This window comes from Scyliorhinus canicula, chromosome 3 (assembly GCF_902713615.1).
Source record: "Scyliorhinus canicula chromosome 3, sScyCan1.1, whole genome shotgun sequence".
Lineage (NCBI taxonomy): Eukaryota > Metazoa > Chordata > Chondrichthyes > Carcharhiniformes > Scyliorhinidae > Scyliorhinus > Scyliorhinus canicula.
Window position 1 is genome coordinate 276,311,159 of NC_052148.1, and position 19,929 is coordinate 276,331,087.

The 19,929-nt window shown below is 44.8% G+C and overlaps 1 protein-coding gene across 1 annotated transcript in view; it reads right to left on the minus strand.

Moving 5' to 3' along the window:
• LOC119963579 (polycomb group RING finger protein 3) overlaps positions 1-19,929 on the minus strand; it is a 155,949-nt gene that overhangs the window by 21,292 nt on the left and 114,728 nt on the right. Inside the window, exon 6 of the mRNA XM_038792909.1 lies at positions 5,755-5,892. Coding sequence (XP_038648837.1) covers positions 5,755-5,892 — 138 coding nt within the window. The remainder of the gene's footprint in view (positions 1-5,754; positions 5,893-19,929) is intronic.

Here is a 19,929-nt window from a genome sequence, read left to right on the forward strand (position 1 = left end):
CAAAGCCAAAGGCTCAGCAATCTCCTCCCTAGCTTCCCAGAGAATCCTAGGATAAATCCCATCCGGCCCAAGGGACTTATCTATTTTAACACTTTCCAGAATCACTAACGTCTCCTCCTTATGTACCTCAAGCCCTTCTAGTCTAGTAGCCTGTATTTCAGTATTCTCCTCGACAACATTGTCTTTTTCCTGCGTGAATACGGATGAAAAATACTCATTTAGCACCTCTCCTATCTCCTCGAACTCCAAGCACAATTTCCCACTACTGTCCTTGACTGGCCCTACTCTTACCCTAGTCATTCTTTTATTCCTGACATATCTATAGAAAGCATTAGGGTTATCCTTGATCCTACCTGCCAAAGACTTCTCATGTCCCCTCTTGGCTCTTCTTAGCTCTCTCTTTAGATCCTTCCTAGGTAACTTGTAAGACACGGAGAGAATGTGCAAACTCCACACGGACAGTGACCCAGAGCCGGAGTTCGAACCCGGGTCCTCAGCGCTGGGCTGATTGTCTTGAGGAAAGGCTGGACAGGCTGGGCTTGTATCCACTGGAGTTTAGAAGAGTCAGAGAAAACTTAATTGAAACATTTGAGATGCTGAGGGGTATTGACAGGGTGGATGTGGAGAGGATGTTTCCTCTTATGGGAGAATCTAGAACTAGGGGCCATTGTTTAAAAAAATAAGGGGTTGCCCACTTCAGACAGAGATGAGGAAATTATTTTTCTCTCAAACGGCTGAGTTTGGAATTCTCCTCTTCAAAAGGTGGTTGAGGCAGAGTCTTTGACTATCTTTCAATCAGAAGTAGACAGATTCTTGATACCCAAGGAGGTGAAAGGTTATTGAGGGTAGCCAGTAATGTGAAATTGAGGTTAAAATTAGATTAGCCAAGATGGTATTGAATGGCAGAGCAGGCTTGAGGGGCCGAGTGGCCTACTCCTGCTAGGAATGCGTATGTTCTTATTTAAGTTCATATGTGAAACCTCTCGTGTACAGCAGACTCAGAATACCCAGAGAGCATAGTTCACAACATGGAGGTTTTGCCCTGTTCGCTTGTCAATCTGCAACTCATTTATGTCCCAATCCTTCAAAGTTCTCTCTGGCTCTATCCTGTCTTCGCCTCATATAGGACGTACGCCATTCAACAGGAGTTCCTCTCTTTCTCTCCACCCAGAGTAGGAGGGATGAAATATACAAGTAGTTTAAGATATTACATATAGTAAGTGTAGCATATCCGGGAGGGTAGAGTCTATAAGTTTTCAAACCCTCCAGTGTTGGGGATTTGCCTTACTTCATGATTGGATATGTTGTTGACTACTTAATTGATATCATTTGCTATGATTAGTTCCCAGTCAGTTCATTATTATTATTCCAGTATGATATTATTAGAAGTTCAACTAGATGGATATTGGTATTATCCCATCTAGCAATTTGTGTTCCTAACTGACAGGTATTGAATCAGTAATTACTTGGAAAAATAAGGATATTGCTTTCCCACAAAGTAATGTGGCGGCTACTGAGAATTATAGGCCTGGATTTCACAGTCAGTGGCACAGTAATGCTGGCTTCTAACCGAGGAGAAAGTCGTCCACAAAGACCTACTGATCTCGGTGGGGTGGATTTCCCTATTCCTGTCAGCAGTTTGAATTTGTAAAATCAAGGTATTCAACAACTATGGTGTAATTAATTAGGATAAGAAGCCAATCGCATTGAAATATTCTCATAGACAGAGAACCAGGAAGTTAAAAATCCATCTACTGAAGAAATAAATGATTGAAAACAACATCTGATTGAGCCATAAAGATGGGATTAACGCTGTAGCGGAAATAAAACTTGAAAAAGTTATTTTAAGAATGTAAATCATTATAATAGAGAAGATTGAAATTTCACAACCGTGAAATTAGGTTTTCGTGACAAATGAGGTTGTCCAGCAATAATTATGACCTTTGTACCCCATTAAAAAGCCAGTCCCTTGTTCAAGAAGGTGTAACTTTTTAAAAGAGTCTTTGTGAGAATAACAGCAAAAAAGGGCAAGTTCTATGATTTCTGCTTGATATCAGGTGGGGGTGGGATAGGGGAGACTTCAAGATCACTGTCACAAAACTCAAGGTAAGATTTAAAAAGAAAATCACAACAAGTTTCATTTTTTCAAGATATAAGCAAGAATCAATTAAAAAGTCCATCTGTATCTGAAATTACACTTGAACCTATTTAGTTGGCACATGCAGCACAATTTTCTAGATTTATATTCGTGATGCAACCAAGCAACGGGGGTTATAGTTATGGCAACGACTCAATACAATGATTAACTTGATTTGAAAATGATGAGAGATGCCCTGCAGAATTTACTCAGAATCAATGATCAATTACATGGAACTTGGGTTGAGAACAAGCAGAAACACAAGACGGTGCAAGTGCAAGAGAAGATGCAAAGAAGAAAAACAGATAAGTGCTCAAACTAAGAGAATAAACCAGAGAGAAAGAGTGAAAGATAGAGAAAGAGTCTGTTGCAATCCCCATATAATATTTTAAAAGAAATTTGAACTTCACGCTAATGGTTGAACGGATGAGAAGATTTCACATTGTAAGATGTTTCTAAACAGGCTAAAAGCTCTGTTAACTAAAACGTTTTTCGGCAACTATGACTTCAACTACGGACCAGAACATTAGCGCCACTGAAAAATCTACCCTCAGGTACACATTGCACTGTGCTTCAAGTAGATATTTAATCTCCTGAACCAGTCCAAAATAATCCTAGCACGAGGTTCCATTTTTCCTTTCCCAGCTTGGAAACTCCAGATTTTAACTCCACAATTCACTTTATGAAGTTTTCCTGGAAACATCTTCCTCAAGCTAAAGCGTGACAAATCTTCCAGCTCTGTTTCAAATCTCCAGGAATTTGATCTTTCTAATCCAAGTTCCCTCCGCACTCCTGCATTGTGAACCATTGCCATTTTCAGCCTCTGGTTACTCTCTCTCTCTCTGGCAGACTAGCCTATCTGTGATATTCAGTGATATTTTCAGAAAGCCAGTAGCTAAATATCACAATGCTTTCCTCTTCACACCTCAAAGCCATGGCAATGAGAATCACATGATTCCTACATATCCAGGTATAAATGCTGATCAGCTAACTCAACTCTCTTTAATCTTGGAAATCGACTGTTGAAAACACAACTGTTTATAAACTAACATTCTCAACACTTTAGGACTTTGGAGACATACAGTCTATCCACTGTCAGCATACCAGGCTGCTGCCATTGTCTCCAAGTGTAAACACCACCACCCCATACCCAGTAAAACAATCTGCAGCCCCCATTAATCTCTTTAACAATCAAACTACCCAGGTTTGACGTCAGGCAGCCATCAGAACAGGTCACATGTACCCCCTTCATTGTATTTAAATTCAAGACAGCCCCAAAATATAACAATCTCAAGGACCTCAGAACCGTAACCAGAGGGAAAACAACATGAAACAAAGAACAAAATAGTAAATATGATAGAAAGGCACAGAGAACTAGCATGCATGCAAAAGAATACATGACGGGAAGAACCCAAGACTGAGAGCACATACATCAGGGAAAATAGAGCAAATGCAAGACAAAGAAGAGATGGCTTATAAAATAGAAAAGGAAGCAGGCTTAGAAGAAAAGCAAGTTCTCTCAAACAGAGTTGGATATGTTCTTAAGCAAATGTAGCATTTAAAATACAAGCACTAAATATGCTAGAATTAAAAAGCAGAGGCTTGGGTAAATAGAAAACCTTTAAAAGGTTTGAAACCCTTGAGGGAGGCAGGTACTTAGCTGAAAATGTCACCGGCTAAGCATTTCACAGGGACACATTGCAACTCTAGTCAAGGGAAAGGGAAAGAAAAGATAAACATATAAAAAGCAAAGAGTAAGAAGAAAAGTTGTTTGCCAGAGTGCAGCAGACCCTCCTGTTTGAAGGTGAATTGAATCAAATTAACAATATCTGCTCATTTGTAGGATCACTATAGCTTTAGGATCACTATAGCTTTAGGATCATCATAGCTTTAGGATGACTATAGCTTTAGGATGACTATAGCTTTAGGATCACTATAGCTTTAGGATGACTATAGCTTTAGGATCACTATAGCTTTAGGATCATCATAGCTTTAGGATCACTATAGCTTTAGGATGACTATAGCTTTAGGATGACTATAGCTTTAGGATCACTATAGCTTGAGGATCACTATAGCTTCAGGATCACTATAGCTTTAGGATCACTATAGCTTGAGGATCACTATAGCTTTAGGATCACTGCATCTTCAGGATCACTATAGCTTTAGGATGACTATAGCTTTAGGATCACTATAGCTTGAGGATCACTATAGCTTCAGGATCACTATAGCTTTAGGATCACTGTAGCTTTAGGATCACTATAGCTTGAGGATCACTATAGCTTTAGGATCACTGCATCTTCAGGATCACTATAGCTTTAGGATGACTATAGCTTTAGGATCACTATAGCTTGAGGATCACTATAGCTTTAGGATCACTATAGCTTTAGGATCACCGTAGCTTTAGGATCACTATAGCTTCAGGATCACTATAGCTTCAGGATCACCGTAGCTTTAGGATCACTGTAGCTTTAGGACCACTATAGCTTTAGGATCACTGTAGCTTTAGGATCACCCTAGCTTTAGGATCACTATAGCTTTAGGATCACCGTAGCTTTAGGATCACCGTAGCTTTAGGATGACTATAGCTTTAGGATCACCGTAGCTTTAGGATCACTATAGCTTTAGGATCACTGTAGCTTTAGGATCACTATAGCTTTAGGATCACTGTAGCTTTAGGATCACTATAGCTTTAGGATCACTGTAGCTTTAGGATCACTATAGCTTTAGGATCACTATATCTTTAGGATGACTATAGCTTCAGGATCACTATAGCTTTAGGATCACTATAGCTTTAGGATCACTATATCTTTAGGATGACTATAGCTTCAGGATCACTATAGCTTTAGGATCACTATAGCTTTAGGATCACTATATCTTTAGGATGACTATAGCTTTAGGATCACCATAGCTTTAGGATCACTGTAACTTTAGGATCACTATAGCTTTAGGATCACTATAGCTTTAGGATCACTATAGCTTTAGGATCACTATAGCTTTAGGATCACTATAGCTTTAGGATCACCGTAGCTTTAGGATCACTATAGCTTTAGGATGACTATAGCTTCAGGATCACTATAGCTTTAGGATCACTATAGCTTTAGGATGACTATAGCTTCAGGATCACTATAGCTTTAGGATGACTATAGCTTTAGGATCACTATAGCTTTAGGATCACCGTAGCTTTAGGATCACCGTAGCTTTAGGATCACCGTAGCTTTAGGATCACTGTAGCTTTAGGATGACTATAGCTTTAGGATCACTGTAGCTTTAGGATCACTATAGCTTTAGGATGACTATAGCTTCAGGATCACTATAGCTTTAGGATCACTATAGCTTTAGGATCATTATAGCTTCACACAAAGACATGGATTTGACAAAGCACAGAAACTCAATACTGTAGGAAATAGGATTCAATCTACACCCAAAGCAAAGTGAAGCAGGAATAATCACAGTAATACAGTATTGCAAGAATAATTCACAAATCCTTGGAATTGTCTACAATAAAATGCCCCTGCATCTATACAATAAGGCTATGGTGTGTAAAATAAATATATTAAAGTTTACATGCAGTTCCAAAAATGACTATATTGGCTGTGATATCTATTTTGAATATTTACCTCATTAAATGATGCTAGGTTGAGTTTTTTGGCGATAAACTTCTTCAGGTGTAGAACTGTAGCCTGTGCTGAACAGCGAATCCACTTCCTCTTCAACCCACGCAATTTACTGCTATTGCACTCCAAACAGATGCTTACCTGAAGCAAAAAGCAGACACATAATACAGTATAACCTCATTAATAAATGTTCTCTGCAATGTAACTGAATATTCAAAAGTACTTAGTAACGCAGCAAAGATGCAAAGAGAACAGAGACACTCCCCAAATCTGGACATGTCTCTAATCTCTCTCATAGTTAAACCGTTGTTTAAAAAGGGGACAGGCTGAGAAATCACAGGCCAGTCAGTCAGAATAAATTAAATGTACAGAATGCTGCTGTATTTTGCCAATTCAGTCAAGGTCAAAGCCCCAGCTGTACCGGAGCTGTTTATTTCTCTGGGGTTGAATCTACTATATGCAGGAAGAGGAGCAAAACAGAGAAAATGGGCTGATTCGCAATGCTGAAGAGATGAGGAACAATTTGACAAGCCAGGGCTTCTCAGAAGGGCTCTGAGATAGGACAATGTGGAAAACAGGAAACACAAAACATAAACATGACTCCCAACTATATGGAAGCAGCAGTATATAGGACACAAATGTGGCGGTGTGAAGAGGAACTTAGAAAGAGGTCTGGGCAATTTTCTTTAATTAGAAGGGGGATCTGGAGTCAGACTTCCAGAAATAGCTAAATAATGCAATGGGAAGACACTGGCTTTCTGGTAGCACAAGAGCAAATGTAGGGGAAAGATTTTTTTTCACCCAGAGCAAGCTTGTTGGAAATGGATCCAGATACATCAGGATTGAGGATTTTATCATGGATGTTGGAAATTTCAATGTAAGAAGAAGTAGAGTATTCTTCAGAGGCTGGCACTGAAACACGATTCTGGGGCAGAAAATAATAAGCTATATTCAACATCCAATGGTTCTAAGGATAGCCTCTCAGTCCAAAGTTGTATGCATTCCAATAGCAAGCATTAATTCACCATAAGAACCTGTACAATTAAAGCTATTCGTGTAGGAAAAGAGAATTATGGTAAAATTCAACTTTTCAGAAAGAGTTGGTGAGTTCATGAAATGTGAAACCAAAGATAAGGACGAGTAGAATGATTAGAGAAATATTCAGAATAATTTATAGAATTCCTACAGTGCAGAAGGCCATTCAGCCCATCGAGAACGCACAAACACTCCGAAAGAGCACTCTACCTAAGCCCACTCCCCCGCCCTATCCAAATAACCCCACAACCTGCATATCCCCTGTGGGAGGAAATCGGAGGAAAGCCACGCAGACATGGGGAGAAAGTGCAAACTTCACACAGACAGTTGCCCAAGGCCGGAATTGAACCCAAGTCCCTATGAGGCAGCAGTGCCAGCCACTGTGCCACCATGCTGCCCAATAATGAGAGCACAGACGACCTGGGGATGGAGATCGGGTGGGGACTCTGGAGCGAAGCACTGCATAGGGTCAACTCCACCTCCACGTGCGCAAGGCTCAGCCTGACGCAACTAAAAGTGGTACATAGAGCCCACTTAACGAGAAACCGTATGAGTAGGTTCTTCCCGGAGGTGGAGGACAGATGTGAGCGGTGCCAAAGAGGCCCGGCCAACCACGCCCACATGTTCTGGTCTTGCCCCAGACTTGTGGAGTACTGGACAGCCTTCTTCGAGGCTATGTCCAAAGTGGTGGGGGTGAGGGTGGAGCCATGCCCGATAGTGGCGGTCTTCGGGGTTCAGACCAGCCAGATCTATTCCTGGGAGGAGGGCGGACGCCCTTGCCTTTGCCTCCCTGATCGCCCGCCGTAGAATCCTGTTTGGCTGGCGGTCAGCAGCACCGCCCAGAGCTGCAGACTGGCTGTCCGACCTCTCGGAATCTCTCCAAATGGAGAAAATCAAATTCGCCATCCGAGGGTCGGACGACGGCTTCCACAGAACGTGGGAGCCATTCATGCAACTGTTCCGGGACCTGTTTGTGGCCAACGTACAAGAGGAAGAAGTGTCGGGTGGCCAAGAATCGGGAAAATGGACGGGAATCGGGGGAAGGTGGGGGGGGGGGGGGGGGTTACGGGCTCGTTATGGGGGTTTGATGGCAAGCCAAGGCCCAAAACCAAACTATTAATGAATGCCTATAAACATGTGCCTCGGCCATACTGGGGAATGTAAAATATGTATGCTGGCTAAAGGGGGCGGCCACAATTGTTGTTATGAAGATGCTTACCTGTAAATATTCATGTTAAATTTTTGTGTTTTCTTTTTTTTTCCTCTCTAATAATTTGTAATCTGTCATATATAAAATATGAAAACTCAATAAAAAACATTTATAAAAAAAAAAAAATAATGAGAGCACGTTTTCATGAAGATCTTCTAACAAATGTGTAAATACGTTTTTTTATTCATTCGGGATGTGGATACAGCTGGCAAGGCTAGCATTTATTGCCGGTTTTTATTATCCTTTGGAAGGTGTTGGTGAACCGTTTTCTCAAAGTGTTGTAGTCAATCTGGTGTAGGTGCATCACAGTGCAGCTAGGTAGAGAGTTCCAGGACTCATTGACTATGGTCGAATGACGACATATTTCTAAGTCAGGATGCTGTGAGACTTGGGAAAGTTGCAGCTGGTGGTGTTCCCACATATCCACTGCCTTTGTACTTTGAGGCAGTCAAGGTCATGGGTTTCAAAGGTGCAGATGCCATGGAGAGTTGCCGGAATTTCTCTTGTGCGCCTGTGATAGAGTGAATGTTGATAGAGTGGGTGCCAGTCGAGTGGGTGCTTTGCCCTTGAACTTCGAGTATTATTGGTGCTCATCCAGGCAAGTAGTGAACATTCCATAATTGTTTTTATTCGTTCATGGGGCGTGGGGTTCACAGGCTGTGCCAGCATGTATTGCCCATCCCTAATTGCCCTTGAGGGGGCAGTTAAAAGTCACCCACATTGCTGTGGGTCTGGAGTCACATGTAGGCCAGACCAGGTAAGGACAGCAGATTTCCTTCCCTGAAGGGCATTAGTGAACCAGAAGGGGTTTTATGGTCATCATTAGACTTTTAATTCCAGATTTCTATTGAATTGAATTCAAATGTTACCGTCTGCAGTGGTGGGATTTGAACCTGGGAGCCCTGAGGATACTCTGGGTCTCTGGTTTACTAGTCCAGTGACAATACCACTACGCCATCGCCTCCATCATGCTCCTCACTTCTGCCTTGTAGATAGTCAGGAGGTGAGTTACTCACTGCAAGATACCCAGCCACCAATCTGCTCTCATAGCCACAGTATTTATGTGGGTGATCTAGTTATGTTTTGTTCAATGGCAGCACCCAGAAGTTTGATGTTGGGAGAATCAGTGAAGCAACGCTGTGGAATGGCAAAGGGAGCTGGTTCGACATGCTCCTGGTTGGAGATGTCATTGCTTTCATTTGTGTGGTGTAAATGTTACCTCCCTGGACCAGCCCAAGGCTTACTAAGGCTGAATGTTCTCCAGGCCTGCTGCATACTCGGACAGACTACTTCAGTAACTGAGGAGTTGCAAATGGAACTGAATATTGTGAAATCATCAGCAAATAACCCCTTGTCTGCTCTTATGAAGGAGCGAAGGGCATTTGGAGAAGCTGAAGATGTTTGGGCCCGTGCAGCATGATAGCGCTATCAACAATATTTCACTTTCTGTATTTGCGGCAGTAGCCATGCCGAAATGGGTATCATATATGAATGCATATTAAATTAGAACCTTAGAATCATAGAATGGTTACAACCCAGAATGGTTACAACCCAGGAGGTAATTCAGCCCTATGTTTCTGTGCTGACTCTCAGCAAGAGTACCGAGTCCCATTGCCCTGTAATTTCTTTTTGTTTCAGTTAGTTATCCAATTCCTTTTTGAAAGCCCAGACTTATTCAGCTCAGGCAGTGCATTCCACACCCTAACAACTCGCTGTGGGAAAACGCTTTTCCTCATCTCACCTTTGGGTTTTTGTCTTTAACAAAATCTTTGCAATTTGGTTCTCAGCCCTTCCACCAATGAGAGGTGTGCCCCGATCTACTCTGTCCAAACCCTCCATCAAATTTCCTCTCAGCCTTCACTTCTCGGAGTACAGTCCCGCCTTCTGCAATCTGAACCATTCCATTCTCATCAATCTTTTCTGTACCCTCTCTATAGTCTTCACATCCTTCCTGAAGAGTGGAGCCCACAATGGACACGATATTCCAGTCCAGATTGAACCAATATTTTATAAATATTCACCACAATTGTCTTGCTTTGTACTCTATGCCTCTATTTATAAAGCCCAGGATTGCAATATTCTTTCTAACTGCTTTCTCAAACTGTCTTTTCACCATCAATGATTTGTACATGTCCACCCACACATCCTCCTGTATCATTTAGAATTGTGCTATTCAGTTTATTTTGCCTCTCCTCATTGGTCCTGCAAAAATGCATCACTTCACAATTCTCTGCAATAAATCATCTTTATAGTTCACAATACTTGGAAAGTTTTGTGCCATCTAGGCGCAGCACGGTAGCACAAATGGATTGCACTGTGGCTTCACAGCGCCAGGGTCCCAGGTTCGATTCCCCGCTGGGTCACTGTCTATGTGGAGTCGGCACATTCTCCCTGTATCTGCGTGGGTTTCCTCCGGGTGCTCCAATTTCCTCCCACAGTCCAAAGACGTGCAGGTTAGGTGGATTGGCCATGATAAATTGCCCTTAGTAACCCAAAAGGTTAGGAGGGGTTATTGGGATAGGGTGGAAGTGAGCGCTTAAGTGGGTCGGTGCAGACTCGATGGGCCAAATGGCCTCCTTCTGCACTGTATGTTCTACGTTAATCTATGTTAATCTATATACACATGTAAGAAATGTAAGAAAAATCTATATACCCACGTCTAGGTAAATAATTTAAATAATAATAATTATTATATGAGAAAAATCTGTACATTCACGTCTAGAACAAAGAAAAAAGAAAATTACAGCACAGGAACAGGCCCTTCGGCCCTCCCAGCCTGCGCCGATCCAGATCCTTTATCTAAGCCTGTCTCCTATTTTCCAAGGTCTACTTCCCTCTGTTCCCGCCCGTTCATATACCTGTCTAGATGCCTCTTAAATGATGCTATCGTGTCCACCTCTACCACCTCCGCTGGTAAAGTGTTCCAGGCACCCACCACCCTCTGCGTAAAAAACTTTCCACGCACATCTCCCTTAAACTTTCCCCCTCTCACCTTGAAATTGTGACCCCTTGTAACTGACACCCCCACTCTTGGAAAAAGCTTGTTGCTATCCACCCTGTCCATACCTCTTTTGTAGACCTCGATCAGGTCTCCCCTCAATCTCCGTCTTTCCAACGAAAACAATCCTAATCTACTCAACCTTTCTTCATAGCTAGCACCCTCCATACCAGGCAACATCCTGGTGAACCTCCTCTGCACCCTCTCCAAAGCATCCACATCCTTCTGGTAATGTGGTGACCAGAACTGCACGCAGTATTCCAAATGTGGCCTAACCAAAGTCCTATACAACTGTAACATGACCTGCCGACTCTTGTACTCAATACCCCGTCCGATGAAGGCAAGTCTAAGTAACAAAGCCAAATCAAGAAGAGCAGTGGTTTAGTATCCACCCTGGGAACATCACTATGTACCTTCCACCAGTCTGAAAAATGATTGTTCACCACTATTCTTGCTTCCCGTTGCTCAGCCAATTTTATATCCAAGCTAACACGGTCCCTTTTATTCCATTGGATTTGACTTAGCTGACAAGCCTGCTGTTTGGCACTCAATCAAATCAAAGTTCATATGCACCACATCCCTGCTACTGCATCAAAAAAGTTTTCTTAAACATTCAAAATGATTTAGCGGATGGTAAACTAAATATCTCCGATTTCTGATGTGCTGCAGCAAGATAAATTTAACATGCACCTTCAAAAACAGAATGCACTTGACAGAGAAGTGTGAACGTTTCCACGTCAAACATTCATGATCAGCATCCAGCTATCTCAGGTTAGTTCCAGTACAATTGTGCACACAGCAAAGTTTTCTTCTCAGCAATGTACCCCAACTCCAGCCAAGAATAGGAGTCCTTACTGTGCTCCTAACATCTCTTCACCTCTAAATATCAAACATTTGTCGCCTCTCCATCACAAAACTAAATGCTCTGATGTAGTCCCATGCCCACTTAATCCATCTGGAGAACAAACACTTGGGTGGACAATGTCCAAGACTCCTCGTCCAATTGACGTGCTTGCTGCTTCAACTTCTTTCCAGATATGAAGGGATTAAATCGTCGCAATGCTTTTTGCGACATTAGATCTGAATGAAGGTGTTGTGGTTTGGATGAGCTTGTCTTACAGCTGCAAATTAAGGAAGAAGCGATATGAACTGTTGGAATAGGAAACCAGTCCTCATTTTGTATATGTCGATCAATTTATCTTAAATCATAAACTTAATGAATTGGTTCTTAAAGATGCACATTTAATATGCAACATAAGACAGTTGTGTGTAAATGGTAATGCTTCATAAACTTTATTGTCAAACCAAAATTTTACTAAACCATGTAATTGTCTATATTTTACTTACAAATTGAGAGCGAGACGAGCTCTTGAGTAAATATGTCGGTGTGTGTATGCTATTTATTTTCGTAGTTCACATTTCCATTTAGTCAGCAATTTACGTGCAATTAAGGCTGTTACTTCCCTATCTCAAAGTTAAAACACCTGGTCTGCAAAAGTCGCAAATGTCTTTTAAAATAATCCAAGATGATAAACATCTACTTTACAAAAATTTTATTTTTAGTAGACATTTCAATGAACACTATTAAGGAGTAACAGTAACGTTCACTAATGCCTGAATACATGGCCAGCACAGTATATTCCTGCAATGCTGTAAGTGTGTAAAACATGGACAGTTTAAAAAATTTACACAATTAAACCTGCACTGTTGCATTTTGAAAAGGTCTGTGAAGAACTGAACAATGAGGTGCTGGGGAATGTTCAGTACCAGAGATGCAGATACACAAGTTTCCTTTTGACTTCTCCCTTCATGGGATCTGTCTGTCACTGGCAAGGTCAGTATTTGTTGTCCATCTCCAATTGTCCCTTGAACTGAGTGCCTTGAGAAGCCATTTCAGAGGGCAATTAAGAGTCAACAAAGAACAAAGAAAATTACAGCACAGGAACAGGCCCTTCGGCCCTCCCAGCCTGCGCCGATCCAGAACCTTTATCATAGAACATATAACATTACAGTGCAGTACAGGCCCTTCGGCCCTCGATGTTGCGCCGACCTGTGAAACCCCTCTAAAGCCCATCTACACTATTCCCTTATCATCCATATGCCTATCCAATTACCATTTGAATGCGTTTAGTGTTGGTGAGTCCACTACTGTTGCAGGCAGGGCATTCCACGCCCTTACTACTCTCTGAGTAAAGAACCTACCTCTGACATCTGTCCTATATCTATCTCCCCTCAATTTAAAGCTATGTCCCCTCGTGCTGGACATCACCATCCAAAGAAAAAGGCTCTCACTGTCCACCCTATCTAATCCTCTGATCATCTTGAATGCCTCAATTAAGTCACCTGTTAACCTTCTTCTCTCTAACGAAAACAGCCTCAAGTCCTTCAGCCTTTCCTCATAAGATCTTCCCTCCATACCAGGCAACATCCTTGTAAATCTCCTCTGTACCCTTTCCAATGCTTCCACATCCTTCCTATAATGTGGCGACCAGAACTGCACGCAATACTCCAAATGCGGCCACACCAGAGTTTTGTACAACTGCAACATGACCTCATGGCTCCAAAACTCAATTCCTCTACCAATAAAAGCTAATACACCGTACACCTTCTTAACAACCCTCTCAACCTGGGTGGCAACTTTCAGGGATCTATGGACATGGACACCGAGATCTCTCTGCTCGTCCACACTACCAAGAATCTTACCATTAGCCCAGTACTCTGTCTTCCTGTTATTCCTTCCAAAATGAATCATCTCACACTTTTCTGCATTAAACTCCATTTGCCACCTGTCAGCCCAGCTCTGCAGCTTATCTATGTCCCTCTGTAACTTGTAACATCCTTCTGCACTGTCCACAACTCCACCGACTTTAGTGACATCTGCAAATTTACTCACCCATCCTTCTACGCCCTCCTCCAGGTCATTTATAAAAATGACAAACAGCAGTGGCCCCAAAACAGATCCTTGTGGTACACCACTAGTAACTGGACACCAGTCAGAACATTTCTCATCAACCACCACCCTTTGTCTTCTATCAACTAGCCAATTTCTGATCCAAACTGCTAAATCACCCTGAATACCATGCCTCTGTATTTTCTGCAATAGCCTACTGTGGGGAACCTTATCAAACGCTTTACTGAAATCCATATACACCACATCAACTGCTTTACCCTCATCCACCTGTTTGGTCACCTTCTCGAAGAACTCAATGAAGTTTGTGAGGCACGACCTACCCTTCACAAAACCATGTTGACTATCTCTAATCAAATTATTCCTTTCCAGATGATTATACATCCTATCTCTTATAAACCTTTGCAAAACTTATCCCACAACAGAAGTAAGGCTCACTGGTCTATAGTTACCGGGGTTATCTCTACTCCCCTTCTTGAACAAGGGGACAACATTTGCTATCCTCCAGTCTTCTGGCACTATTCCTGGAGACAAAGATGACTTAAAGATCAAAGCCAAAGGCTCAGCAATCTCCTCCCTAGCTTCCCAGAGAATCCTAGGATAAATCCTATCCGGCCCAGGGGACTTATCTATTTTCACACTTTCCAGAATCGCTAACACCTCCTCCTTATGAACCTCAAGCCCTTCTAGTCTAGTAGCCTGTATCTCATTATTCTCCTCAACAACTTTGTCTTTTTCCTGTGTGAATACAGACGAAAAATACTCATTTAGCACCTCTCCTATCTTCTCGGACTCCACACACAACTTCCCACTACTGTCCTTGACTGGCCCTACACTTACCTTAGTCATTATTTTATTCCTGACATATCTATAGAAAGCTTTAGGGTTATCCTTGATCCTACCTGCCAAAGACTTCTCATGTCCCCCCCCGGCTCTTCTTAGCTCTCTCTTTAGAGCCTTCCTAGCTAACTTGTAACTCTCAAGCGTCCTAACTGAACCATCACGTCTCATCTTTACATAAGCCTCCATCTTCCTCTAAAACTTTCGCCTATTTTCCAAGGATCTACTTCCCTCTGTTCCCCGCCCATTCATATATCTGTCCAGATGCATCTTAAATTATGCTATCATGCCCGCCTCTGCCACCTCCACTGGCAAAGCGTTCCAGGCACCCACCACCCTCTGCGTAAAAAACTTCCCACACACATCTCCCTTAAACTTTCACCCTCTCACCTTGAAATCGTGACCCCTTGTAATTGGCACCCCCACTCTTGGAAAAAGCTTGTTGCTATCCACGCTGTCTATACCTCTCATAATTTTGTGGACCTCAATCAGGTCCCCCCTCAACCTCCATCTTTCCAATGAAAACAATCCTAATCTACTCAACCTTTCTTCATAGCTAGCACCCTCCATACCAGGCAACATCCTGGTGAACCTCCTCTGCACCCTCTCTGAAGAATCCACATCCTTCTGGTAATGTGGCGACCAGAACTGCACACAGTATTCCAAATGTGGCCTAACCAAAGTCCGATACAACTGTAACATGACCTGCCGACTCTTGTACTCAATACCCCGTCCGATGAAGGCAAGCATGCTGTATGCCTTCTTGACCACTCTATCCACCTGCGTTGCCACCTTCAGGGTACAATGGACCTGAACTCCCAGATCTCTCTGTACATCAATTTTCCCCAGGACTCTTCCATTGACCGTATAGTCCACTCTTGAATTAGATCTTCCAAAATGCATCACCTCGCATTTGCCTGGATTGAACTCCATCTGCCATTTCTCTGGCCAACTCTCCAATCTATCTATATTTTGCTGTATTCTCTGACAGTCCTCCTCGCTATCTGCAACTCCACCAATTTTGGTATCATCTGCAAACTTGCTAATCAGACCACCTATACCTTCTTCCAGATCATTTATGTATATCACAAACAACAGTGGTCCAAGCACAGATCCCTGTGGAACACCACTAGTCACCTTTCTTCATTTTGAGACACTCCCTTCCACCACTACTCTCTGTCTCCTGTTGCCCAGCAAGTTCTTTATCCATCTAGCTAGTACACCCTGAACCCCATGCGACTTCATGTTTTCCATCAACCTGCCATGGGAAACTTTATCAAACACCTTACTGAAGTTGGTGAATACCGATGCAAAGTACTCATTAAGAATCTCACCCATTTCCTCTGACCACGCATAAATTCCCTCTTTTGTCTTTGAGTGGGCCAATCCTTTCTCTAGTTACCCTCTTGCTCCTTATATATGAATAAAAGGCTTTGGGATTTTCCTTAACCCTGTTAGCCAAAGATATTTCATGACCCCTTTTAGCCCTCTTTATTGCGCGTTTGAGATTTGTCCTGCTTTCCCGATATTCCTCCAAAGCTTCATCAGTTTTAAATCGCCTAGATCTTATGTATGCTTCCTTTTTCATTTTAGCTAATCTCACAATTCCACCCGTCATCCATGGTTCCCTAATCTTGCCATTTCTATCCCTCATTTTCACAGGGACATGTCTGTCCTGCACTCTAATCAACCTTCCCTTAAAAGACTCCCACATTTCAATGTGGATTTACCCTTTCTTTTTTTTAAAATAATTTTTATTGAGATTTTCACAAAATATCAAAAACAAAAAATATCAACAAGAAAACAGTATTAACAACAAAAAAAAAGAAAAACACAATAACCCCCAAAACCAACCCCCCCCCCCCCCCAGTAACTACAAAAGAAGAAATAGATAAGCACCCGGCATATTCAATAAACACATGTACACATTTCTCCCCCTCCCCCCGGGTTGCTGCTGCTGCCGGCCTATTTTCCTACCGTTCCGCCAGGAAGTCAAGGAAAGGCTGCCACCGCCTAAAGAACCCCTGTACTGATCCCCTCAGGGCAAATTTCACCCTCTCCAATTTGATGAACCCCGCCATATCATTGACCCAGGTCTCCATGCTTGGGGGCCTCGCATCCTTCCATTGAAGCAAAATCCTCCGTCGGGCTACTAGGGACGCAAAGGCCAGAACACCGGTCTCTATCGCCTCCTGCACTCCCGGCTCCACTGCAACCCCAAAAATTGCGAGTCCCCAGCCTGGCTTGACCCTGGATCCTACCACCCTCAACACCGTTCTAGCTACCCCCTTCCAAAATTCCCCCAGCGCTGGGCATGCCCAGAACATATGGGCGTGGTTCGCTGGGCTCCCCGAGCACCTAGCACACCTGTCTTCACCCCCGAAAAAGCCCTATGTAGCACCTTGAACTGTGTGAGGCTAAGCCTCGCACAAGAAGAGGAGGAATTCACTCTTTCCAGGGCATCCGCCCACGTCCCCTCCTCAATCTCCTCACCCAGCTCTTCTTCCCATTTACCCTTCAGCTCCTCCACCGAGGCCTCATCTACCTCCTGCATTACGTGGTACATGTCCAAAATCCTCCCTCCTCCAACCCACACCCCCGAGAGCACCCTGTCCCGTACCCCACGTGGGGGCAGCAGAGAGAACCCCTCCACCTGCAGCCTGGCAAACGCCTTAACCTGCATGTACCTAAACATGTTCCCCGGGGAGGGGAGGGGGGGGGGGGGGGGGGGGGGGGAGCCCAAACTTCCCCTCTAACTCACCCAGGCTCGCATACCTCCCATCCACAAACAGGTCCCTCAACCTCCTAATACCTACCCTGTGCCAGCCAAGAAACTCGCCATCGATGCTCCCTGGAACAAACCGGTGGTTCCCCCGTATCGGGGACTCCATCGAGCCCCCCACCTCCCCCCTATGCCGTCTCTATTGCCGCCAGATTTTGAGGGTAGCCGCCACCACCGGGCTCGTGGTATACCTCGTTGGAGGGAGCGGCAATGGCGCCGTTACCAGCGCCTCCAGGCTCGTGTCCACACAGGACGCCATCTCCATCCTCTTCCATGCTGCCCCTTCCCCGTCCATTACCCACTTACGCACCATCGCTGCGTTGGCAGCCCAATAGTACCCACAGAGGTTGGGCAGCGCCAGCCCCCCCTATCCCTGCCCCGCTCCAAAAACACCCTTTTCACCCTCAGAGTCCCATGCACCCATACAAATCCCGTAATATTCCTGTTGACCCTCCTAAAAAAGGCCTTCGGGATAAGGATGGGGAGGCACTGGAACAGGAACAAAAACCTCGGGAGCACCGTCATCTTGACTGACTGCACCCTGCCCGCCAGCGACAGCGGCAACATGTCCCATCTTTTAAACTCCTCCTCCATTTGCTCCACCAGCCTCGTGAGGTTAAGTTTGTGTAGGGCCCTCCAGCTCCTAGCCACCTGGACTCCCAGGTACCTAAAGCTCCTCCCTGCCCTTTTCAGTGGGAGCCTACCAATCCCCTCCTCCTGATCCCCCGGGTGCACGACGAACAACTCACTCGCAGCCTGGTTGAGCTTGTACCCTGAAAAGCCCCCAAATTCCCTAAGAATCTTCATCACCTCCGGCATTCCCCCCACTGGGTCCGCCACATATAGCAACAAGTCATCTGCGTAAAGTGACACTCGGTACTCCTCCCCACCCCGCACCAGACCCCTCCAATTCCTCGACTCCCTCAACACCATGGCCAGGGGCTCAATTGCCAACGCAAAGAGCAAGGGGGACAGGGGACACCCCTGTCTCGTCCCCCGGTACAACCGAAAGTACTCCGATCTCCTCCTATTCGTGGCCACACTCGCCATCGGGGCCTCATACAACAGCCTCACCCAACTGACAAACCCCTCCCCGAACCCAAACCTTTCCAGCACCTCCCACAGGTACCCCCACTCAACCCTATCAAAGGCCTTCTCCGCGTCTAATGCTACCACTATCGCCGCCTCCCCTTCTACCGCCGGCATCATGATAACATTCAGAAGCCTACGTATATTGGTGTTCAGCTGCCTTCCCTTCACAAACCCCGTCTGGTCCTCATGAATGACCCCCTGCACACAGTTCTCTATCCTTGTGGCCAAGATCTTCGCCAACAGCTTGGCATCCACATTTAACAGCGAGATCGGCCTATATGATCCACACTGCAGGGGGTCCTTGTCCTGTTTAAGGATCAAGGAAATCAGCGCCCGTGACATAGTTGGGGGGCAAAGCCCCTCCCCCTCCCTTGCCTCGTTAAAGGTCCTAACCAACAGGGGGCCCAGCAGGTCTGCGTACATTTTATAAAATTCGACCGGAAACCCATCCGGCCCCGGCGCCTTCCCCGACTGCATGCTGCCTATCCCAGTAACCAGCTCCTCCAGCTCAATCGGCGCCCCCAGCCCCTCCACCTGCCTCTCCTCCACCTTCGGAAATCTCAGCCTGTCCAAAAAGCGCCTCATTCCCCCCCCCTCCACCGGGGGTTCGGACCGGTACAATTCCCCATAAAAGTCCCTGAAGACCCCATTAATGTCCACCCCCCTTTGCACCACATTTCCTCCCCTATCCTTCACTCCACCAATCTCCCTGGCCGCATCCCGCTTACGGAGCTGATGCGCCAACATACTACTCGCCTTCTCCCCATATTCGTACACTGCTCCCTGTACCTTCCTCCACTGAGCTTCCGCCTTTCTGGTGGTCAGTAAGTCGAACTTGGCCTGAAGATTACGCCGCTCCCTCAGCAATCCCTCCTCCGGAGCCTCCGCGTATCTCCTGTCCACCCTCACCATCTCCCCCACCAACCTCTCCCTCTCTCTTTGCTCTCCCCTCTCCCTATGGGCTCGGATGGAAATCAACTCCCCTCTAATCACCGCCTTCAATGCCTCCCAAACCGTCCCCACTCGGACCTCCCCATTATCATTGGCCTCTAAGTACCTCTTGATACACCCCCGAACCCGCCCGCCCACCTTCTCATCCGCCAGCAGCCCCACCTCCAGGCGCCAGAGCGGGCGCTGGTCCCTCTCCTCCCCCAGCTCAAGGTCTACCCAGTGTGGGACATGGTCCGAAATGACTATGGCCGAATACTCGGCATCCTCCACCCTCAAAATCAGCCCCCTGCTCAGAACAAAAAAATTGATCCTGGAATAGGATTTATGCACGTGGGAGAAAAATGAATACTCCCTGGCCCTCG